This window comes from Stenella coeruleoalba (genome assembly GCF_951394435.1).
Source record: "Stenella coeruleoalba genome assembly, chromosome: 11".
In the NCBI taxonomy this organism is placed as follows: Eukaryota; Metazoa; Chordata; class Mammalia; order Artiodactyla; family Delphinidae; genus Stenella; species Stenella coeruleoalba.
The window spans coordinates 79,533,303-79,559,229 of NC_137157.1; the positions used below are offsets into that span (position 1 = coordinate 79,533,303).

Here is a 25,927-nt window from a genome sequence, read left to right on the forward strand (position 1 = left end):
TGAGAAAACAAGGAGATGATAGTCGACTGCTTTTGCTCAGCTTCTATAATAGAGAATTGCTGAAGATTTTTTAAAAAGAAGATGATCAGATTGGCATTTTGGAAAAAAGATTCTGGTGGTCTGGAAAAGGATGGACTAGAGCAGGAAAGCAAGAGTGTCAGGGACATCAAGTGAGAGGGTTATTTAGATAAAGCAAGACAATGGTAGCACAGATAAGACAGATTTTAGAGAGGAGGGAATGGGAGAATTTGGTAGGAGGTAGAATTGATAGAATTTGATTAACTAAGTGGAGGAACATGTGGGAAGTGCCTAGCATGACTTAAACTTCTGCTTTAGGAAACTGTACGGATGGAGGACTATGAAATTAGCCAAGACAAAGACAACTAGAGGGGCTTCTGAGGAAAGATAATGAGCTCAATGGGTTTTTTTGTTGTTGTTTGTTTTAATTTTTTATTGGAGTATAGTTGATTTACAATGTTGGGTTAGTTTCAGGTGTACGGCAAAGCGAATCAGTTATACATATACACATAATGAGCTTAATGTTTTAAATGATGACACTAATGTGTCTACAAGACATTTCAGGGGAGTACCTGGTTGGCTGGTAGACATAGGGACCTGAAGAATAGCAAAGAATTGGAAAAATAAGCAGATGTGAGAGTCATTGGTGGAAAAGTGAATGTGGAATTCAAGGGAAAAGATCAAAACACTCCTGAATACTGGGTAGAGCAGTATCCCTCCAAGTGCAGTCCACAGACTATCTGGACGAGAATCACCTTTATCCTGGATTAGAAGCCCAGGATGGTACTAGAATTTCTGACATTTTAAAATAAAATTTAAGAACAATTCTGGCAAAAATTGGAGAAGAGGGACAAAGATGAAACCATGGGGAACCTAAAGGCATTGGAGAGAGACAATAAATGAAAATATGAAAGTGGAGAGGTAATAAAAGAGTTGTAATAAAAAAGTCAAGAGAGCAAAGTAAATGTCATGATTGCGTCTTTTAGAGGATGCAGATTACCTGCTATAATACCGTCCATCTGCTCCAACGCCGCAGCCAACATGTCACTTGCATCACTCATCATTTTGCTATTTGTCAAGGGCAAATTCCAACCTAGATCTGAAAAAATAATGATGTTATCATTACATCCTTAAATGACACATGCTTCCTGGCAGGTTTGATAATTCAACATCAAATTATAACTCCACCTCGCAGTCAAATACAGAGAATTTGTGAAGTATTAGAGCTGAATTAAATGAATCATTTAACAAACTATGACCATTCATCTGCCTACTGTACTGCAGGACCACATGCTATAACTGATCAGTTAATAAAATAAGCACAATACATTTCTTGGACCCACGGTGTTTAAACTCCAGTAGGATGGTTTCCGCGCTGTACTCTGTAGAGCTCTGGGTCTCTGTGAGGTCATCAGAGGTGGCTGTGGAACTTTGCTCAGGGCCATGAGGGATGCTGCATAGATAAGACTTGTTCTTTCTGCACCAGCCCCACCTAATCTCTGCTCTCTCAATTTTGCCTTTAATTTTTTTTTTTTCGCAATAGGGAATTACCATAAGATCTGTCTAAGAAAATGGTTCAGGAACATATATAATAAGCACATACACGTCTACTGGTATTTTGCAACATAACAATAGCTATCATGTACTGAGTGCCTACAGTGGTTCCGACACATTAATATAAATTATCCACAATTCTTTATCATGAGAAGAACCCTATAAAATGCATAAATTCCTCTTCATTTTATAAATTAGATCAAAGATGTTTGTTGATCTTCGCCTGTAAAGACAGCAAGTAAGTATAACAAAAACCAGTTTTTAAACTAGGTCTGTCTGATTTCCACTATAATATTAAATTTTTGTTTCTCTGATCCTATCTCACAGATAGGTTTAGGCTGAAATTGTGTCACAATCTACTCACTCTTTTACCAGTTAAAAAATAAACTGAAATTATCCTTGCAAAAAATTTGGTCATTAACAGGAAAAAGGTAAATTATGTGATTTTCAATATTAATTAATACATTTCAGGTACCAGCTAAGCACCCACATAAATTCTCCCAACAGGCCTAAGTAAGGCTCTTGCTACTTTGCAGATACTGTGGTGTAGCAAACGCCTGGGAAACAAAGGCTGTGTTGCTTAAAAGAAACCTTTGCCCTCTGTTGCCAAGTAACCAGGTCTTACCATTTTATTTTTGCAAACATATTTACAGTTCTGATAAACAGCTGCTTAGATCAGTTCTCTACTGTGCATTCACTCTAATAAAATGCCATTTAATCATTGTGAAATCTTACTTTGATTTTACAGTATTCATAGATTTCATCTAAGGATTTCCCAGAACTTTACTCCCTTCAGAAGGTATAAAATATCACTACCATTTTATGTATAAATACTACAGCATAAAAATACCCAAGGCACGCATTTACAGTCACCCAGAAATCAGGGGGTTAATAAGCTAGGTTATGAACCTAGGAGTTCTCAAAAATCTACTTGCACATTTAGCTAGTGCACAGTCCAGAGAGGTGGGGCGCAAATTTAATGATCACGCTGCAGGGTGGAAACCTCAAAACATGAAAATTGAGAACACAAAGGATTAAGCCAAAGAGTGTATGGTCCTTGAATTTTATATCATTAAGTGGCTTACATTCCCTTTCATTTTAAAAGCTGAACTTCAAAGAGCTCTAGATAGTATCTAGATAGATACTATATATATATATATATATATATATATATATATATATATATATATATATATATAAAAGCGAGACAGACAGACACATGCCAGGCTCAGCTATAAACATGGGGAATGCTGATAAAATAAAATAATGCTCACTTTAGAAAAGCTCTCATCATCACACTAACTTAGAAAAACAAATATTCGTCTTTGTTGGCAACTATAATTTGTGTAGAGCAGGAACACTTTTCCAAGAAAGACAGGTAATTATCTATTTCTTCTCTATTCTGTTAAATGTACCTTTCAAATTCTATGACGTGGAGGTATGAGAACTTAGGCCATGCTTTTCAAAATGGTGGTGAAGAATCAATTTTTTTAAAAATTTCCAGTTTGTTAGAGACCAAGTCTTTGTTTAATATAATAAAATACGACAACAACATTAAAGTGTTATAAAAATTTATAAATGCTTACTCTCAATCTCTATGCTTATCACATAGCATCCTACATGTAACAGTAAGGACAAGACAGACAGTAAACACAATTAATAAATATGTATGTAATATGGCAAAGGTGGTAGGTGCTAAAGGAGAAAAATCAAGCAGTTATCCTCAGGAGATCAGAGGGTCAGGAATTTGGAGAGGTTTGCAAATTAAACAGGGTGGTCAGGAAGAATGACAGATTCAAAGACTTCTTTAATAAATTAAAATTAGTTAAATATAAGTGGTAGTTCAGTGGTATTCCAAGTGTAGAATTCTTACAAATTGATTAAAAAAATGGGAGAGGTGAAGTCACGAACAGACATATAACAGAAGAGGAAACACTTTCAGCCAATAAAAATATGAAGAGATGCTTAATGTTATTAATAGTCAAGAAATTTAAGATAACTATGTGATACCATTTTATACCCAGTCAGCTGGCAAAAAAATTGGAGAGTACCAAGTACTGTAAAAGGAGGTGAATGCACAGAATCTCTTACAGAATGGTAATGGGAATGTAAAATGGGCTAAAATTAAACAGTTACATTAATCTAGCAATTAGCATTAATCTAGAATTAATTTCAATCTAGCAATATTTACCCCAAGGTAATATTTACCCCAAGGTATATAACCATGAGCAATACACAAATGTTCACAGTAGGACTTGTCACAAGGACAAAAACGTGAAAACAACCCAAACGTCCATCAATGTGAGAGGAGATGAGTAAACTGGTATATTTACACAATGTAATTGCATACAGTTTTCAAAATAAACTAAAACAATGCACATGTAGTTTGGACAAATCTATGCAATATAAAGGCAAATAAAAAAGTAAGTCTCTGGTTCATTCAGCAAGACTTTTTATAAAGTTAAAAACAATTAAATACAAATATATAAATACACACACATATATTAGAAATACATATAGATTCAATATAACTATACAAAAAGAAAAGAAGGAACGATAATACACAATTCAGGATGATGGCTGCCTTAAGCCAGGGACGTAGAGGGACAGAATGGGAAAAAGGGTTGCAAAGTTAAATGAAGGTTACTGTCAAGTTTCTGAATTAGGCATGGACTCAAAAGTTATTATTACACTATTAAAAATGACTAAATGGGAATTCCAGTTCTGATAATAGTGGAATAGATTGTATTGGACTTACTGTCCCACAAATAGCAATACAAAACACTGGATGACATATAAAACAATTTTAAAGAAATTGGAGAGTGACCAAAAGCAGGTAGAAACTATGAGGAATTCAGCTCTTGAGTAAAGGGAACCATAATGAGTGATATTCACATTTATACATCTTTTCACTTGTGGGCACTCCCCCGTCCACATGATGCAGAGTGGTTAGGGCTTATGAAAAAAATCACAGTCTTAATGGCTCGGTGGATAAAAGGGGGTAAAGTTCTTACCTTATTCACAAAGGTGTTTAATACTAATTCATAGCAGGCTGTAATAATAATATATAATATAATCCATTAAAACTATAAAATAAAAAGACAAAGTAAAAAGCCAATTGAGTTGATGAAATAGACTACTAATAAAATCCTCATTTAATCCAAAAGAAGGCAGTAAAGGTGGAACAATGAAGAGACGGGAGAAAAAGAAATCAAATGGCAAATGGTAGATAAACTCAATCATATAATTTATCATTATATTAAATATAAATGGAATAAACATTAATAAAAGCCAGAGATTGTCAGACTGGTTAAATCCAAAGACACAGTAAGCCTGGGAAAGGAGGAGTGGCTATATTAATATAAGAAAAATGACTTCCAATCAACAAGTGTTACTAGAAAGAAAGAGGGGTATTTTATAATGATAAGAGTCAATTCATCAGGAAGTCCTAACAATCACAAAAGTTTTTGCAACTAATAACAGAGCTTCAAATGACATGAGGCAAAATCTGACACAATTAAGGGAGAATTACACAAATTCTGTCCATTTATACTTAACGTAATTGTTGATATGGTTGGATTTAAGTCTACTGCCCTGCCATTGTTTTCCTGTTTGTCCCATCTTTCATTTGTTCCTCCTTTTCAACCTTCTTTTAGAATGACAGACAAGGCAGGAAAAAATTCAGGTAATAATATAGATGTTAGCAACACTATCAACCGTCTTGACCTAATTGAATTTATAGAACAAAACATCCAAATGCAGGGTCTTCCCCAGTGGTCCCGTGGTTAAGAATCCGCCTTCCAATGCAGGGGACGCGGGTTCGATCCCCGGCTGGGGAACTAAGATCCGACATGCCGCAGGGCAACTAAGCCTGCGCTCTAGAGCCTGCAAGCCACAACTAGAGAGAAGCCCGCGCGCTGCAACTAAGACCTAACACAGCTAAATAAATAAACAAATATTTAAAAAAAAATCCAAATGCAGAACACACATTCTTTTCAATCCACTTGTTATATTCACCAGGACAGGCCATGCAGGTATGCAAGGCCACAAAATAAGTCTCAATAAACTCGAAATGGGCATTAAAGGACTATATAGAAGAGTAAGAACAGCAACCTGAAGTGGTAAAGCACTAATGCTAAGAATAGAGCTTCCATATTTATCAAAAGTCTGACTTGCCCATGGCTTAAGCTACTGTAGAGGCAGCCTCACTTCGTGAGCATCTGTGTTAATAAGGCAATGTCAATTTTCACGCCTGGGTCGAAGTATTTTTAAAGGCTAAATAAAAGGGTTCAGAAAATCCCATGCTCTATATTTTCCTATATCCTCAGAAACATTTCTGAGAGGAAGATTCCCCTGGGTATTCTCACATACTTAATATTGATACAATGGAATATTACTCTAATACAATGGAAGAGTACTCCACAATGAAAAAGACTGATACATATAACATTATGCTGAGCCAAAGAAGTCAGGCATAAATGACTACGTACTATGTGATTCCTTTCATGTGAAATCCAAAAATAGGTAAACTATGGTGACAGAAAGTAGGAATTACTTGCAGGAAGTGGTGAATGATTGAAGGAGATACTGGGGACTTTCTGTTCAATATCCTGATGGAAGTGTTGGTTATACAAGTTTATACATTTATCAAAACTCATCAAATACATTTAAGATGTGTTCATTTCACTGTATGTTTCACCTCAAATTTTAAAAATTAGGATTGAAAATGGTTGTTAGAGATAAAACAATATTTTTAAAGGAACCAAATAAAAAAGTGGATGAATATAAGTAGGCTATGCATGGCCTTATAATGATAATATATCATGAATAAAGGATAATGAATAATCCAGTTATATTCACCTAAGACCCAAAATAAAACTCAGAATAACCAGTTTCTTTTGTTCTAATTCTTTGCTTACCCAGAAAGCTACTGATTACAATTTCATCTTTTAGGTGGTCAAAACCATTTAGAAGGTAAAAACTTTATCATCCGAGAATTCTCACACGATACCAGATTTATTTCTGGATTGTAAATAGCTACAATGGCTTGCGGAAGGGAAAGGCACCAGAAAATACAACTACCAACAACAACAACAAAGGAATGGGGTTTGCAAGGTTGTAGTTCAAACTGGAGAAACCCCTGATTTGTTTCAGAGATCAGCTCTGCTTGCAAGAGTCCTCAGTTTAGTGGTTTCCTATTCGGATGGTTTAAGAAAAAGAAGTTAAGAAAAGCCTTGGAAAAGCAGTCTCCTGGAGGTAACATTCATATTTTATAGTATGGGTTTTAAAAAAAAATGTAAAAGCATATTTTGAATATATTTCAAGCTTGGCCAGGATCCATTTAGAGCAGATTTGAATAAGGTAAAATACCAGGGAATGTTTCAGCAATGGGTGTGGTTGCTGAAGCATTGGCAGAAAACCATACTTTTTACAGGGTTGCTGACTAACTGATGTTTCAGGTCAGGCCTGCTGCCCAGTCTCTCTGGAAGGAAGGGAAGGAAAGGAGGGAAAGAAGGAAGGAAGGGAGGGACGGAGGGAGGAAGGAAGGAAGGAAGGTTGTAAGAAAATTAGAAAGTCTGTTTCTAAACTTTGGTGAGAATGACATTTGTCCTAACTTTCTCAGCTTTCCTTAGGTAAAATGTTTTAAGTTTGAAAGAGAACTTCGAATTCCATGCTTAGAGATGGATACTAAGACGCTTAAAAGGAGAAATCCCTTCAGTGAAAGAATGTTTACACATGTTCAGCTAGGCTGGTGGAGCATCAAGTTATTACTTGGTCATTATGAAAACAAAACAGTTTCATATAAATTACCCACAGATCTCTCACCAATTTTTTCCCCCAAGATGCTCACTAGGGATGTCAATCATTACGAGATGATTTCCCATGTAGGCAGCGATACAATCTTAGCAAAGCAATGTCTTGAAAACTGGAGTAGGAAGGACTGTGGAGTGGTGCTCAAGGTGTGGGGCCTGATCTGCCGCAGCCTCAGCATCCCCTGTGAGCTGGCTCAGATGTAAATCCCTGGGCCAAGATCTACTGAGTCAGAAAGTCTAGAGGCAGGGTTTGTACGAGCTGCCACGGGATTCTGACACGCACTCGGTCACTGCGCTAGAGCACAAGAGGCCCTCTTTCCTCTCCGGACAGCGAGCCCCACCCAGAGGAGTTGCGAACTGCCTACCAAGGGAAACAAGGGCACAGCTCCTCTCCCCAGCTCCTGCTTCTACTTTTGATCTAAAAATAACAGCTCTGAAGAAGCAATTCAGGTTTTAACTTGAAAAAAAATCTCTCCCTTTAAACTTCAACTACTCAGTCATTATGTCTGGAACTTTTTAATATTCTTATGCAATCCTCCTCGCTTTCTGGTTCTCTGCTATGTATCTGTCATCACGTATTTCCTCCTCCACACTGTATTAGTCCAAATCCTTTCACCTGCAGTCTTCTCTAACATCCCTAGAAAATTAATTCAGAATCACCTGAAAAGGGCAACATGGTAAGACATCGGGGTCGAGGGGGCAGGGGAAGTGTTGAAAAGAGTGGGGATGTTGGCAGCAGGGGTGACATCTAATGTCACAACACACATGTAAAAAGTTTGTCAAGCTGTAAAAATAAGTATAATATTGATGCTATAACTGGAAATTTGAACACCATGTATTTGACAATATTAAGGAATTATTTTAATGTTTATGTAATAATAGAGAGGAGCAAAATATTAATGGATGAAACAGTATGACACCTGGAATTTGCTTTAAAATAATAAAGGAGAAGGGAATAAGAGTAAAGATATAGATGAAACAAGATTAGCCATGATTTGATAACTGTTGAGATGAGTGATAAGTACATAGGGTAACACTATACTATTCTGTCTACATTTTTATATATTTGAGATTTCCCATAATAAAATATTTAAACTTTTTCATCCATATCTTCAGACAATAGGATTTGCAAACACCCTTGACCCTGATATAATTGGCTTAAATATTTTATTTTTCTATCATAACCTCAAGCATACCAAGGGCTCACAAATATTTACAAACCAAATAAGAAAGTACTTGTTATTTTAACCACCTGCATAAACACAAACATATGCTCAGAAAATGGAAGAGCCTCTCACAGAGGGATGTAAGGCAAAGCATAAAAGAGGGCATGTTAATGACTGTGTATTAGAAAGAGTTACTTCTGCTCACAAAAATGAAGAGCCACAAAAGATGGTTAAGTATTCAAATAAATGAAGCAGCAAGGAAAATAGGCTAAAATAAAAGGAAACGAACCTTTTGGCTCTATGCTATTGTTATGTAGGAATGATAACAAGAAGGGAGTTGATCTTTTTTTAACATCTTTATTGGAGTATAATTGCTTTACAATGGTGTGTTAGTTTCTGCTTTATAACAAAGTGAATCAGTTATACATATACATATGTTCCCATATCTCTTCCCTCTTGTGTCTCCCTCCCTCCCACCCCTCTAGGTGGTCACAAAGCACCGAGCTGATCTCCCTGTGCTATGCGGCTGCTTCCCACTAGCTATCTACCTTACGTCTGGTAGTGTATATATGTCCATGCCTCTCTCTCGCTTTGTCACAGCTGTGACAAAGGGAGTTGATTTTTAAAGTTCATCACAATAAGCCAAGATCTTTTACTTCTTGAATAAAAGGATGTTGCTGCTATTTGAAAAACTGATGTGTATTAAATGTCAGTAAATCTGAAGATCTAGCGATAAATGGAAAGGATGGCCCATTTCCCTCTACCTACTATTATTAGCTATTATGATGACTGCACGAAATTATGGATTTGCCCAAGGTCACTCAAGAAGTAAGATTTCAGTCCAAAACCCAAGTATGCCTCTCACTCAATTCAACAGGTATTTATCAAACAGCTATTATGCCCTGACCAGGACCACCAACTTTGACCAGGACCACCTATCTCATATGCTTCTAGTCCCAATTATACACCACCCCCAGGACACCCACCCCTGCCTGCCTCTCACACTGCACAGCATACCCTTCTCTGAACACGCCCTGCTCTCTTACCTCTGTGTTGTCACTTCTCTCCTTGCACCACCCCTTCTAAGCCCGGGGACACATACTTTCAAGACAGCTCAGGCATCCTTTCCATCCATCCACACACTTTCAAGACAGCTCAGGTATCCTTGGGCCCTCCCAGAGCATCCTGAGTATGACTTCATGAGACCCCTAATTTTACAGTATCTGTCTCCTTGACTGCACTGTGAGCTCCTTGATAATAGAGACTGTATTTCTGATCTCTGCATCCCCAGTGTCTCATGTGGTGGACATCAAATGCTTGCAGCACAAATGCATATGCCCCGGGAGCTCCTCAAACATGCACACTGTCATGTCATAACTATTCTTGCTCCTATACTCCCTGTTTTGGCAAATAGTGTGAGCGTCCTCTTAGCTGCACAGGCCAGAAACCTATCTTCTCACCTTAACTTTTAAGATAAATTTGATCACTGCTATCACCCTTGCTAGCTACAATCTCATAAAATGAATTTTCATGCTCTTCAAGAGGTTGGTGAACCAAATTCATTGTGCTACTCCGGAATGATGTTATTACTCCTATGAGTTTGCAAACTTAGTTCCCGATATGACGCAGAAGCATCAGGGGGCCTGAGCAGGTTTCAACTTCTAATTTTTCTAACCTACTCTAACCTCTTCTTTTTAGGTCTTATAACCTGAGGACTCATCTCTCTCCTATTTTCCCACCCAGGGCTACCAACCTAGTCTTCGTTGGCTAAGAGATAAGCAGTTCTGGGATATGTGAGACCCAGAACTGCACCCCTAAGGAGGGCAGGGCTGGGTAACAGCTCCTCTAAGCTCTGAAAGGGAGGGAATGGGCAAGGTGCCTATATAAAGCACCCTCTAAAGGAGTATGTTATAAACCCCTAAGATTAAAAGGTAGTGAAAAAGTTTAGTAGACTATAATCAACATTTATTTTAATAAAATAGAAGACATCAGAACATCTCACAAGAAATAAAAGTATTATTTGTGAAACTTTTGATTTGGTTTTATGTATATACCTGCCTGCAACAAATACTGACTGAAGGCCTACCATGTGCCAGGTCCTGGAGGCAGAACAGTGGAAAAGACAAGCAAAAAAGGCAAATCACTCTGCCTTTAGGGAGCTGACATTCCAGTTGTTTCAGCACCCAAATGCGCACTCGTGCATGCACGCACGCGTGTATGTGTGTGTGTGTGTGCGTCTGTAAGGACATGCATGCATATGGACTGCATCACGATGTAAGAAAGTGTATCTTACACTGGGTCAAAAACATCTGAAAATTACTTCTTTCTCTAAAGTGGTGCTATTTAAAACATGGTCTATGGGGCTTCCCTGGTGGCGCAGTGGTTGAGAGTCCGCCTGCCGATGCAGGGGACACGGGTTCATGCCCCGGTCCGGGAAGATCCCACATGCCGCGGAGCAGCTGGGCCCATGAGCCATGGCCGCTGAGTCTGCGCATCCAGAGCCTGTGCTCCACAACGGGAGAGGCCACAACAGTGAGAGGCCCGCGTACCACAAAAAAAAAAAGAAAAAAAAAACCAAACATGGCCTATGAACTGCTGCTAGTTCACCAACTGTTATTGGTCTACTATGAGATAAGTATAGAAATTGAGAATAAGCATTCAGAAAATTTTATAGCAACTTGACCTTGCTGTGATATCCAATTACATGATAATTTTGCTGCCAAACCCAATTATTTTAAAATTGAATTTTACAGAAAAGAATCCATGATGGATTGGAATAAGAAAAAAAAAAACAAAAAACCTAGTCCTTCGCCAGAGATGGTTGGAGAAGCACTGCTCTGGAGGACACACTGGGTGGGGTTCTGGGGAACAGGTGTGTACATGGTACTTTAATTGGGAACTGCAGCCACGGAGCACAGACAGAAGGGGTGACACATGCGCAAGAGAACCCCAACAAGTGGGGAGTACAGTTCAGGTTTATTCTTTTTCCATACATGTCAAATGATGACAATAATTAAATGGAAAGTAGAAAAGTGTTAGCACTGACAATGATGATATATGGCTAAGTTCAGAAGAAGTGAAACAAAAAACATTTGTATTAAATTAACATCAATGGCAGTCACACATAGGCATACCTCGTTTTAATTCGCTTCACTTTATTGTGCTTCGCAGATAGCAGTAGCTTTGTATTTTTTTTATGAATTGAAGGTTTGTGGCACCCCAGTGTCGAGCAAGTCTATCAGCGCCATTTTTCCAACGGCATTTGCTCACTTCATGTTTCTGTGTAACATTTTGGTAATTCTAGCAATATTTCAAACCTTTTCTAATTACTGTTATATTTGTTATGGTGATCTGTGATCAGTGACCTCTGATGTTACTACTGCAATTGCTGTGGGGCACCATGAACAGCATCCGTATAAGATGGAGAACTTAACAGATAAATGTTGTGCGTGTTCTGATTGCTCCACTGACTGGCCTTTCCCCCGTCTCTCTCTTCTCGTTGGGCCTCCCTATTTCCTGAGACACAACAATATTGGAATCAGGCCAGTTAATAACCCTACAGTGACCTCTAAGTGTGCATGAAAAGAAGAGTTGCACATCTCTCCCTTTAAATCAAAAGCTAGAAATGAGCTCAGTGAGGAAGGCATGTTGAAAGCGGAGGTAGGCTGAAAGCTAGGCCTCTTGTGCCAAACAGTTAGCCAAGTTGCGAATGCAAAGGAAAACTTCCTAAAGGAAATTAAAAGTGCTACTCCAGTGAACACATGATGATAAGAAAGTGAAACAGCCTTATTGCTGATATGGAGAAAGTGGCAGTGATCTGGATAGAAGATCAAGCCAGCCACAACATTCCCTTAAGCCAAAGCCTCATCCGGAGCATGACCCTAACTCTCTTCAGTTCTGTGAAGGCTGAGAAAGGTGAGGAAGCTGCAGAATTTCAGTCTGAAGTTAGCGGAGGTTGAAGGAAAGAAGCCCTCTCTATAACATAACAGCGCAAGGAGAAGCAGCAAGTGCTGACGTAGAAGCTGCAGCAAGTTATCCAGAAGATCTAGCTCAGATAATTCACGAAGGTGGCTACACTAAACAACAGATTGTCAGTGTAGATGAAAGAGCTTTCTATTAGAAAAAGATGCCATATACAACTTTCATAGCTAGAGAGAAGAAGTCAATGTCTGGCTTCAAAGCTTCAAATAACAGACTGACTCTTTTTTTAGGTGCTAAAGCAGTTGGTGACTTTAAGTGGAAGCTAATGTCCATCTACCATTCTGAAAATCCTAGGGTCTGTCAGAATTATGCTAATATCAACTCTGCCTGAGCTCTATCAATGAAACAACAAAGTCTGTGACAGCACATCTACATATGGCGTAAGTTTACTGAATATTCTAAGCTCACTCTTGAGAGCTACTGCTCAGAAAAAAAGATACCTTCCGAAATATTACTGTTCACTGACAGTGCACCTGGTCACCCAAGAACTCCGATGGAGATGTACAATGATGTACAACATTAATGAGATTAATGTTGTTTTCATGTCTGCTAACACAGCACCATTCTGCAGCCCATGGATCAAGGAGTCATTTTGACTTTCAAGTCTTATTATTTAAGAAATACATTTCATAAGGTTATAGCTGCCATAGATAGTGATTCCTCTGGTGGATCTGAGCAAATTAAATTGAAAACCTTCTGGAAAATATTCACCATTCAAGATGCCATTAAGAACATTTGTGATTCATGGAAAGAGATCAAAATATCAACATTCAGAGGAGTTTGGAAGAATTTGATTTCAACCCTCCTGGATGACTTTGAGGGATTCAAGACTTCAGTGGAGGATGTAATTGCAGATGTGGTGGAAACAGCAAGAGAACCAGAGTTAGGAGTGGAGCCTGAAGATGTGACCGAATTGCTGCAATCTCATGAGAAAACTTGAAGGGATGAGGTGTTGTTTCTTTTGGTTTAGCAAATAAGTGGCTTCTTGAGATGGAATCTGCTCCTGGGGAAGATGTTGTGAAGATTGTTGAAATGACAACAAAGAATTCAGAATATTACATAAACTGAGTTGACAAAGCGGTGGCAGCGTCTGGGAGAATTGACTCCAGTTTCAAAAAAAAGTTCTACTGTGGGGCTTCCCTGGTGGTGCAGTGGTTGAGAGTCCGCCTGCCGATGCAGGGGACACGGGTTCGTGCCCCGGTCCGGGAAGATCCCACATGCCGCGGAGCGGCTGGGCCCGTGAGCCATGGCCGCTGAGCCTGCGCGTCCGGAGCCTGTGCTCCGCAACGGGAGAGGCCACAACAGTGACAGGCCCGTGTACCGCAAAAACAAAAACAAACAAAAAAGTTCTACTGTGGGTAGGATGCTATCAAACAGCATTGCATGCTACAGAGAAATCACTTATGAAAGGAAGAGACAATTGATGTGGCAAACTTCATTGTTGTCTTATTTTCAGAAACTGCCACGGCCTCCCAGCCTTCACCACCCACCACCCTGATCAGTCAGCAGCCACCAGCAACTCACTGAGGCAAGAGCCTCCACCAGTACAAACATTACGACTCCCTGAAGGCTCAGATGACAGCATTTTTTAGCAATAAAGTGTTTTTTAATGAAGGTATGTACATTTTTTTTTAGACATAATACTATTGCACACTTGACAGACTATTGTCTACTACACTATACCATAGTGTAAACATAACTCTTACATGCACCGGGAAACCAAAACATTCCTGTGACTCACCTTTTTTTCAATATCTGCTTTAATGCAGTGGTCTGGAACCGAACTCGCAATACCTCAAATGTATACCTGTAAGGAACTACTTACATGTCTAACTACAATGCATCGCAGCAGCAAAACACATATAATTTCTGATCTTCTCTGTTTTAATACAGCAATAAAAGCTATTATATTTTGCACTAAAATTTCATAGTTTGTCATTCACACACCATGGCCCAAAGCACACTGTATTTTAAAATGGAAGAATATTACCAGCATACCACGCTGACTGGGAAGAGTGGTAAAAATTGTGGGCTAGGGAAGAGTTTTCTACAGAAATAAGACTAGAATAACTTCAAAGACTAAACTGTTTGTCTAGTAGGTAATTTCTATTGGTTTCTATTTCAACTGAGTGTCAGTTACACTCTTGGCTGTACAGTAAGTGGAATGTCAACATTTTATAGCATACATGCCTCTGGCCATAATCAGCAGTACAGATATGTCTTCAGCTGTTGCAGAAAAAAAAGAATGAAAACCAGACCCCTGAAATTACACAGTTGAAAGTACAAAATATATTCTTAACATTGTTATTCACTCTTAAGATATTAAAAGACATATGGAAACTTTGTACAATTAATGAGGACTGAGCCAAGTAATAATAGGTAATATACTGCTTTTCAAGTTATTACTATTTCAGGTCTGTGTGAGTAGCATTAATTGCTGCCGTGGGAGATTGCTCAAGGGAAGGATAATGAGAATCAGGAAAGCAAGGCCAAAATTTATTTCCCAACCCAAAGGGTTGGCAAACTACAGCCCATAAGCCAAATCTGGCCCGCTGCCTGTTTTTGTAAATAAAGTTTCACTGGAACACAGTCACGCTCATTTGTTCATGTAATCATCTAGGCAGCTTTCATGCTACAGCAGCAGATTTGAACAGTTATAACCACAAAGCCTCAAGTATTTACTATCTGGCCCTTTGGAGGAAAAGTTTGCCAACCTCTGCCCCAAACCCTTTCCTGTTTGCTCATCTTCCCATTGATTGAACAATATTTACTGAGAACCTATAACATATCGGGCACTATTCTAAGTGATGAGGGTATAGCAGTAAAGGAAAAGAAAGAAAATGGAAAAGGAGAAAAAGTAAATAAAAAGTTGTTGCTCTGATGAAGCATACATTCTAATGGCAAGAAGCCATAAACAAATAAATATTTTAAATATATAGTAAATCCGATGGTGAGAACTAATTTAGGAAAAACAAAGCAGGGCAAGGGGATAAAGATAACATTAGCTTACTATGTACCAGGTACTGTTTTAAGTGCTTTTCGTGTATTAATTCATTAAATCTTCACAATAACCCGACTGACATGATACTAGGTGATAAAACTGAGGCACAGAAAGGGCACCCGAGTCATACAGCTCTAGAAAATGGATTTGAAACCAGAGCCCATGATCTTAATTGTACATTCTGCTGGCTCTTTGTGCAAAAAGGGAATGGCAGGGAGTTACCGTTTTAATATGATAATCAGCGAAGGCCCCACTGATAAAATGACATTGAACAAAGCCCTGAAAAAAGGTGAGAGAGAAAATCACGGGACTATACAGGAAGAACTTCCAGGTAGCAACAATAGCCAGTGCAAAGGCCCTGAGGAAGGAGAGTTTCGTGTATTTGGTATTTGAGGCCCAGGTGGGGAAAGGGAGGCTGAGAAGGGGAATTTACATAGAGTGAAATGCACAGGGCTTAACTATATGGTTTGATGAGTTCTGTCGAATGCACATACCTATGTAACACACCCCCTAACAAGATATCAACATTCCTATCACCTTGTCTACATCTTGATGGAAAAGCTAACAGAATTCGATACGGTGTTTAGGAAAAAGAAAGGACTCAAGCCCGTGGCCTAATCAATAGAAAGATGGAGTGGCCATTTACTGAGGCGACTAACCGTCCACTCCCAACCCAAGCATGACAAGCACTCCTTCCATCCACCAAAGGAAGGAAGCAAGAAGAACTATAAAATTATCATCCACTGAGAGTCATCCCCACCATCCTTTACGCTAAAGCCTAATGAAGTACCTGTGTCTTGTACATGAAAGCTGTATGTCACGGCAGACTACCCACGGAAAATCCACAACCACAGCATCAAGTACTCCCATAGCACTTTTTTTTTAAACCTCTGTTGCCAGGTACCATATGGAACCATTGGTTATCTCTACTAGACGCTATATTTAGCTAAAGAAAAGGGATGTCTCTGGCAGGTAGGCTCACTTGACTAGGTCCATGAAATGTTGTCTCTACCAGGCTAAGCTTTTTAAGAATTAAGATCCCGCTCTTAATGATTTCTTACCAAGCTTAGCTCAGGACATATACTCAATACAGGTTTGATGAACAGATGAATAACCAATTGCTTGTACCCATCAACACAAAATTATTCATTAATCACCACCAAATGTGCTATAGAGTATTGCATATTAAAGGACAGTACACTAATGGACTTGTTTGGCTCCTTTATGTCTTAGATCATCAACCTAGATGTTTGTTTTCATTTTAATAAAAGTGCTGGCAACCCACAGCTTTCAGGAGAAAAGGAATGGGGGAGACAGAGAAGAAAAGTGAAGTAAAATATGTTCAATTGTCTTAACAGGAATTTGAAAGCTCGCTTTCACCATAGCTATATGTTGAATGCCTAGTGTTGGGTTACCAATAACCCATTTAATCAGGATTTTCCATACTTTATCTGGTAGGACTAGTGCTTCAAAATGACATGGCTAATCCATACATTCACTCGTACACACATATACATGTTTATTCAAAGGACATTTATCATTCACCCACCACGTGCCAGTAAATATTCTAGGCACCGAGGAACTTTCATTCAAGTGACCATCCCCAATTTCTACCTTTGCTTTCCAATAAAGTCCACCTCATGGACCTGGTTAGGTGAGCCTATGTGCCAGAGACATGCCTTTTCCCTAGCCGACTTCAGCGTCAGTCTGATTTTCAAGGGGCAACCCCAAACTTGGATATTCTAAGTGACTGAGGTTCACATTCTACTTAACGTAGTGTTTGCTTGAGCTTGAAAACAAGGCAAAGGAATAATATACTTGTATATACATAAAAAATATACATTTTTACTATGTACTCATCAAAATATACTATTTTTACATAATATATTGATAAAAATACATATAGCATTTGTATATTTGTACAAGTATGAAACTATATTTTTTACTATGTAAAAGTATACTTTTTACGTTTTTGCTGTTTATACCATGTGTATTGAATGTCTTGGAATTATCTTAATCTCAGGATGCCTTCAAGTCCTGGGTTCTGTCAAATAGTAATACAGCATGAAAAATGTATTTCTCCTTATGAAACTCCTTGCTGTGTCTCGATTTCGTTGCACCGAGCACTGCTAGAGGAAGCTGGGTTGGCTCCACTTCAAATGCCTGCTATCTAATCTCGAATGGGCGCTTAACGTTACTCAACAATCCTTTTATTCATCATTATTTCCCTCCTTATCACATTCCTCATAATGGCTGTCTCTAAAAATTCCTACTAAACTCTCCCCTAGTCTATTCCTATTCCTGCCCACCCTTCATCTCAGTAGATTACTTCATACCCTACCTTACTGAGAATCCCAGGGAACTCTCCTCTATCTAAAATTTCTGTATATACTTACTTGCCTGTTCCCGGCTCTTAACCTTCTGTCATGGGAAAACTCTCCACCGTGTTCTTGATACCATCCCAACCTTTTCCATATTCACCCCCTCAGTCTCTCACACCTTCAATCTTTTCTATTCATCTGTTTCCTTCCACTCCACCAACAAACATGTTAAAAACCTTCTAGACCTAAAAATCCCACCCAAAAAACAAACGAACAACTCTCAGATTCTTTCCGTCACCCTTCATAAGTTACAGATCTACCTCTCACTCTTCACAATTGTCCCAGGCCTTCCTCTGCTTAGAGACAGTCAACAGCTCAAGTTTCTGTAAATAAAAAGAAACCAGCCAGAGACAGAACTTCTGGGGTAGATATCTATGGTTTAAAGGAAAGCTGAGATGGTTGATAGCCTTACTGATATATTTATTTCTTATTTAGTAGAAATTTTATAATATTCCACTTCATCTTAACAGTCAAGATGACTAGGCCCATTCACACACAGTCAGAAAGGGCCTTTGACCTTGGTCTCCTTCCACATTGCTACAGGCTCATAGACATACAGATGATGATGATGCCATGCAGTGTCTAAACAGCCCTAAATTCTGCTTCTTGCAGGGATGGGTAGTTTTATTAGCAGATTGCTGATATTATAGAATATGCCTAAGAAGAGACAAAGCCTGACTCATTTAGTAGAGAGAGGAGAAAAGCTCCCATTCGTCCTGGTCTCCGAGGCTAGGAGAAATGAAAAATAGGTTGTGTCTCAATGCCCAGAAGCCTAAGAAGGTACATACCAGTGACATTAACATATAACATGCTTGGGAACGGGGGGAGGAGCAAGTCTAAACATACAGATAGGGGCATACAAGTGTGACAGGAGCCAGCGGTCTACAGAGGGAGAGGCTTGGCAGATACCTCCATCTTCCAGAAACTGGGAAACGCCCTGAGGAGAAAAGGAGGACATCCTTCAGCTCAAGAACCTACACAGCCAAAGGAATCACTAGACAGTGTCAGAATGACCTGCCAGAAAATTCAGCTGTAAACTCCTGGAATAAACACTCAGCCCAAAGCACTGGAGAGCTGTGAGTGTCAAAACCACTCAGCTAAACAAGGCTTATGTGGCAAATAAAGGCTATGCATGAGTGGTGTAACCAAAACAAGTGTCAAGTAAAAACACACTACAGATCAACATGTTACAGGATGTTAAATCCTCCGAACGTGGAATGGGTTAGATGTTTTACAGGTCATGGACTTGGGTGCAAAGGGCGTGGCCGAAGCCCCCTTATTAAAGGTGCTGCTCTCATATCTATTTTCATTTATCTAACACTTTCTGGCCTAATGACTCATGGAATATGAATGAGAGAGTGCAGTGTTAACTGCAGAAGCAACACTGCCGACACTAAGGTGCTCTGTTGGGTACCGAAAAAGGGTGAAAATTCAGCTAATTTACAGATCTTCTTTGGTGATTTAAGGAAGATTCCAAAATAAGTATAGCTAGATTTCTGAGGTTCATTTGTATCAAAGCTCAACTACAAGTGCAGTTCCTCAGAACGTGACCTCATTCGGAGAGGGGGTCTTTACAGACGTAACGAAGTTAAAATGGGATCATTCAGGTGGGCCCTATTCCATTCTGACCAGCATCCTCATAAAAAGGGGAAATTTGGACAGACAGATGTGCACAGATGGAAGATGATGTGAAAACACAAGGAGAAGACGGTCATCTACAAGCCAAGGAGAGAAGCCTCGAACAGATCCTGTCCTCAGAAGCCTCCAACCCTGCCAAACTCTGATTTTGGACTTGCAGCCTGCAGAACTGTGAGAATAAATTTCTGTTGTTTAAGTCATCCAGGTTGGGGTACTCTGTCATGGCAGCCCTAGCGAACTATCGGCCTAGCATGAGGTGCTGGGCTGTGGCAGCAGCAGATTGACCATCCGCCAGGGATAAGGGGACCCATGATTACAAAGGTACAGGGCACCCTAGGAGGCAGAGTTTAGAGCTCAGCTGGCCTGAAAGGCCCAGCTACAGCTCTGTATAGAAGATTGAGTTTCCTAAGGCCGTGATGTGCTGGCCATGTTATGCTCTTTTCAGTAACAACATTCAACAACTGCCCTTATGATCCAGTAATGAATATGATACACTAACTCAATTAGATACAGCATATTCAGCAATTGCAATGTCATAACAAACACTTACAAAATGACTGCTTGCTCCCAGATTCAAATTCTTTTCCTACTGAGAGACCCAGCAATGACCTGCAGGGAGCGTCCATTAGTCGTTTGAAATTACAACGGTATCAAGTATGCATGGTTGTTTTTCATACTTTCTTATACTCCCCCCCCCAAATAAGATTTAGGCACTCCCATACATCTGAAAAAAGACAAACACCCCCTGAATATTCAACACTGACTTTAAAAACAAGAAACAAAACTGCCCCCAAATCAAAAGCAAAATTATCATAATACGTAACATGTCTTCAGTGTTTGATCAGGGAGAGGTCTATGCTAGGATCCTGGCAGAGGACACGTGGATATATAACATGTACCTCAAAGCAGCCTAGGATTGAGGAATAGTTCTGTACCAACAATGAAACTGCTTAATAAAACATTCAATTTAGATTTGTATTAAGATGACTCATGCCCAGCAAGAATTAGGTCTCCTCCCATCTCTTCTGCTGCCAGCTCTCAAATACTTCAAGTCATTTTCACAAGAGCAAACACATCGTATGAAAGAATGCCACGCCCCTCTGATGAATTGGAGGCCCTCCTCCACACAGGAAAACCACAGTCGTCTTGGGGCTTTACGTGTTCAGTTTCAAACTTAGACGCAAGCTGATAGCGACATTCTAGATTGTAAATCACTCCTGATCTTCAACTATGAGATGAGGCTTCTGATCAGGCAGCACAGATGTAACCATGCTGGCTTAGAAAGACATGTCCATGTTATCCTGGTCACGCAAAGAATAATTTCTATAGCTCCGCGGTAAAAGCCTTTTCATATTTACAATTCTTATTAAGTCACTGGGCTATCAGGAATTTCCAGAAGTTGTCCAATATTCTGCTTCTAAATACGACAAGCAGACCTATTTTAATTTGGAGGTGAACCAACTGACATCTTCAAGTCAGGGTCATCATTCTGGCTGTGCAGGTTGTGTCCTGTACAGGATGCCCTGCCCTGGTGAGTGGAGGCTGAAATCCAGCCTGTTTCAGCCCAGGTGCTGCATCTCCCTTGAGGGCCACCATTTTCTAATTGCACAAAAGCTCTCTAAGGACCAGTGCCACATTCACCTTCTCTGTGGATACCCTTGGGATACAGGTCTATAATCACCTCAGCAAAGAGCAGTGGTTTTATGTTTAGTTCAGGAAGTAACACAGTCAGTGGGACTGGAGTTTAAAGAATAAAGGGGAGTGGCTCAAAATGAGGAGACGTTGGCTGGGGCCGTGTCATGCAGAGTGATGACATTGAAAGGTCTTAAGCACAGCGATGACCTGATACAATTTGTGTTTCTAAAAAAAAGTCTCTCTGGCTTCTGTGTAGATAATGAATCAGAGGGAGCCAGAGAAGGTGTGGGAAGGTCCGCGTGAGAACTGGTGATGATGATCACCTGACTGATCATCATTGGTGATCACGTGACGACAGTGAAGTGGACAAGCTATACTGGGAGACGGAATTGATGGGACTTTGTGAATGATTAGATGCAGGCTTAAGTGTGAGACGGAAGGAATGATGTCCCAGATCATGTCCAGCCTATGACACAAAAAACTGGGCAGAGGATGACGCCATTTATAAAGACCACTGCAGGAGGAGCAAGTTTGAGGGGTTAAGGTCATGAGTTCTGCTTTAGAGTTGAGATTTCTATAAAGCAGTGGGTGAATAGTCTAGTAACTGCTGGTCCTCAAATATGATACAATTTCAATCAGGGTTTTGGAAGTACTCTGGGCATATGATGAATATACGTTTATAGTTCTCAAATTATTCTCTATGACCACATTCCTGACCCCGCCCCCAGGGTATTTTTGGTTTGATCAGTTGCTCTGAGTGTAAAGAAATCTCAGAAGAAAAAGGGGAAAAGACAGCCCAAGTGGTAGGCATTCTAGGCCACATAACATGTTGATGGCCATCTCCTCATCCATCTTGCCCCCGGGATTTCTTCCAGTCTTCATCCGTGGATTCTTGATAAAGCAAGGCACCAAATTCATTAACAGCAGTGCGCCTCGGGGCATGGTTCCCAGCCCAGGCAGCATCAGCAGAAGTTGGGAACTTAAATGAAAATTCTCAGGCCCCAGCCCAGACCCACGAAATCAGAAACCCTGAGGGTGGGCCTCGGCAACCTATACTTTAACAAATCCTCCAGGTGATTCTAATGCACATTCAAGTTTAAGGACCACTGACAAGAATCAATCAGGTTTCTTTCACGTGTTGCTTCCTTATTTTCATCATTCTTTTTTCCTGTTAAAATTTCCTTGGCACTCCAAAATCATAGTCAACATCTAAGTAAGGCTCCTTCCCCAGGTGATGCCATCTCCCTTTTGGGTTGCACACTATCTCCCTCAAGGTGCCTGGACACACAGTTTTGTCTCCACTAACCTGAATCCTACGCACATCCTTGAGTCAACTGTGGGTGGCACTGCCCTCCGGCTCTGAGCTCCCTCACTTCATTCCAGCTGGACCACTTGGAATGTGGCCTTGTGTTATAAGCTATGTTAGCACCTTCCCAACGGGATCCTACCTTTTATGTGAGTTCACCATAGTGTGTCTAATATAGAGAGAAAATCCAATCAAATCTAAACGGCTGTTCTGGATCAGTGTTTCTCAAGGTGGAGTCTACTGGCAAGTGTATGTTGAGAGGACAGATTCTAAGCCCCAACTCTAGTCTATTAAACTAGAAACTTCCGAGGACAGGAATCTGCATCTTCAATGCACATTGAAATTCCATCACCCCTGCTGTAGACGAGATTCATCTTGTTAACTACAAACTTAGATGAATTGCTTCTTGAACACAAAACACTTAACTAAGACCTGAACTAAAATAAAACAAAATGACAAGAGCTTATCTTGTTCCTAACCTGTGGTCTACATCTTAAATGTATCCTGCAGACTGTAAAGTTTTAAAACAATGGTATCACACTTTGCCCTCTACAAATACTGTGGGATAATTTCTTATCAGGTGTCTTCCCCAGCCTACACTTATGGAATTGACTTTTCAGCCCCAATGAATTTTATCTTTTTATTGTCAGTCCAGATACCCGGGCCATTTAGAAGATATCCTTTTCATCTATTTCTCTTAGAAGTCGTTATTTGGAAATTGTTAATGTTTACCTTAGCTTCAACAGAATGTAAACATAGAATTTTAGGTGTAAAAAGAAAATACCAAAATGCTGCCAAAAGGCAAAAGACATTCTTTGTAATTAGTGACACATCTTTCCACAGCCAAAAATATTTCCCAGCTTTAGTTATGAAAGTTAAACTTACTCTCCCACAACCAGCTGCCCCACCAACCTCCTCCCATCAAGTGGGTACATGAGCTCCATCCTTGTCCCCCACAACACACCCCCAAAATGCCTGCAGACAGACAGATCCACTGTCAAAATAGTTACTACAAAGCAGGTTACATAACAGAAGCAGAAGAAAGAGAGGAGTGATTTTTAATACCATTGCAAGAGAAGTAGCCATGAAACAGAAGAGAAAATGACAAGCTCTTTCCTAGAATTAGCACTGGGCCTTTCTCAAAACAATTTGTCTTCATCTTTATTTTGTCAAAGACATCTAAATCCTTTTTTTAAAATTGCACTAATTCAATTTTCACCAGCCCTTTCTAAACTGAGCTGTGTCATGGAAAAACAGACAGACACCCCCCCCCCCACATACATATACACCTGAAGTCTACAAAAATTACTGGCCTTGGGTGGTTCTAATGTATGCTTTTATAACTTCCATTTTCAAAAAATTGCCAAATTCCATTTCTGAGATGCATTTTAAGAGGATAATTTTAATAGATGTTCGTGGCTCATTCTGGCTAGCAGGAAAATGGTTTTTTAAATTGATATATAATTTAAATAAAGCAAAAGTCATCCTTTTTAGGTATACAATTCAATGAGTTTTTTTAAAAATTACATAATCATTAACTTTTTAAATTTTTATTTTTTATTGAAGTATAGTTGCTTTACAATGTTTCATGTGTACAGCAAACTAATTCAGATACATATATATATATGTGTGTGTATTAGTTTTCAGATTCTTTTCCATTATTAAAAAATATTGAATATAGTTCCCTGTGCTATACAGTAGGACCCTGTTGTTTTTCTATTTTATATATATATTAGTGTGTATGTATTAATCCCAAACTCCTAATTTATCCCTCCTTCACCCCCTTTCCCCTTTAGTAACCATAGGTTTGTTTTCTGTGTCTGTGAGTCTATTTGTTTTGTAAATAAGTTCCTTTGTATCATTTTTTTAGATTCAACATATAAGTGATATCATAGGATATTTGTCTTTGTCTGTCTTACTTCACTTTAGTATGATAATCTCTAGGTCCACCCGTGTTGCTACAAATGGCATTATTTCATTGTTTTTAATGGTTGAATAATAGTCCGTTGTATATATATACCACATCTTCTTTACCCATTCATCTGTCGATGGACATTTAGGTTGCTTCCATGTCTTGGCTATTGTAAACAGTGCTGCTATGAACATCGGGGTGCGTGTATTTTTTTCGCAATTCAATGAGTTTTGATAAATGTACACGATCGTGTAATTACCACCAAAACAATGTTGAGCTGTGCTGCCTAGTAGAGTTGCCACATGTGGCTACCGAGCCCTTGAAATGTGCCTGGTCCAAGATCAGATGTTCCGAGGTGTAAAATACACACCAGACTTCAAAGACTTGGTTTAAAAAAATGCAAAAGATCTAGGGACTTCCCTAGCGGTCCAGTGGTTAAGACTTTGCCTTCCAGTGCAGGAGATGTGGGTTAAGTCACTGGTCAGGGAGCTAAATCCCACATGCCTTGCAGCTAAAACACCAAAACATAAAACAGAAGCAATACTGTAACAAATTCAATAAAGACTTTAAAAGTTCCACATCAAAAAAAAATCTTTAAAAAAAATGTAAAAATCTTACTAATATATGGTACAATTATAATATTTTCCATATATTGGGTTAAATATAATACAGATTAAATAATTCTAGCTGTTTCTTTTTCCTTTTTTAATGTACCTATTAGAAAATTAAAAGTTAAAAGTTACTGGCTTGCATTTCTGGCTCAAATTACATTTTTGTTGGACAATGCTGATATAGATTATTTCTATCCCCCAAAGAGCACCCTCTGGTCCCCTTACAACAGATATCATTTCCCTGCTCCCAGCTTCTGGCAACCACTGCTCTGATTTCCATCCCTAAAGTTTTGCTTTTAAAAGGATTTCCTCTCTTTGTCTTGTATCTTCTAATTTTCCATAATCATCTTGTACTGTTTTTATAGCTCTCTTAAAAAGCTATTTTTAACATTAAAAGATTTGAAGAAGTCTTGCCTGAGCATTTCCTACAATTTTCATTAACCAATGTCATTTTCATTAACCAATGTCATTTTCATTAACCAGTTCCAAAGCTGGTAGGCCACCACAAGTGCATTCTGGGTAACAAACTGCCTTCCAGAAGGAGATGTGCACAAGTGGTTCATAACTAAATGGAGACCACTGTGCAGACATACAACAGTATCCGTTCACAGATGCTGCCGGAGATCTGAGCCAGAGGTGGGGAACCTCCCCCATAGCTTAACTGTATTCAGCCTCAGGGGAATGGAAAGAAGCTTTATCTGTGCTAAGAAAAGGTTGGACACAAATATAAGGCACTGAATCGGTAAACCCTTTAAAGGTGGGAGGGAGAGCTGGACAGGAGGCTTTGACCGCAGGCAGTATCTACTGGTGGGAACTCTGTGGTGGCTGATGAAAATGGCCAGAGAGATGCAGACAGACATCCAGTCCACATCCCACCCCACCCCAGGCTCACTTGTTCCCATTCTGCTTTT

At 39.4% G+C, this 25,927-nt stretch overlaps 1 protein-coding gene across 7 annotated transcripts in view; it reads right to left on the reverse strand.

Moving 5' to 3' along the window:
• PPFIBP1 (PPFIA binding protein 1) overlaps positions 1-25,927 on the reverse strand; it is a 178,354-nt gene that overhangs the window by 67,832 nt on the left and 84,595 nt on the right. For all 7 annotated transcript variants that reach the window (XM_079938497.1, XM_079938495.1, XM_079938499.1 and 4 more), the window contains exon 3: positions 1,019-1,117. In XM_079938497.1, the coding sequence (XP_079794623.1) occupies positions 1,019-1,082 (64 nt within the window). In that variant the 5' untranslated portion in view covers positions 1,083-1,117. The remainder of the gene's footprint in view (positions 1-1,018; positions 1,118-25,927) is intronic.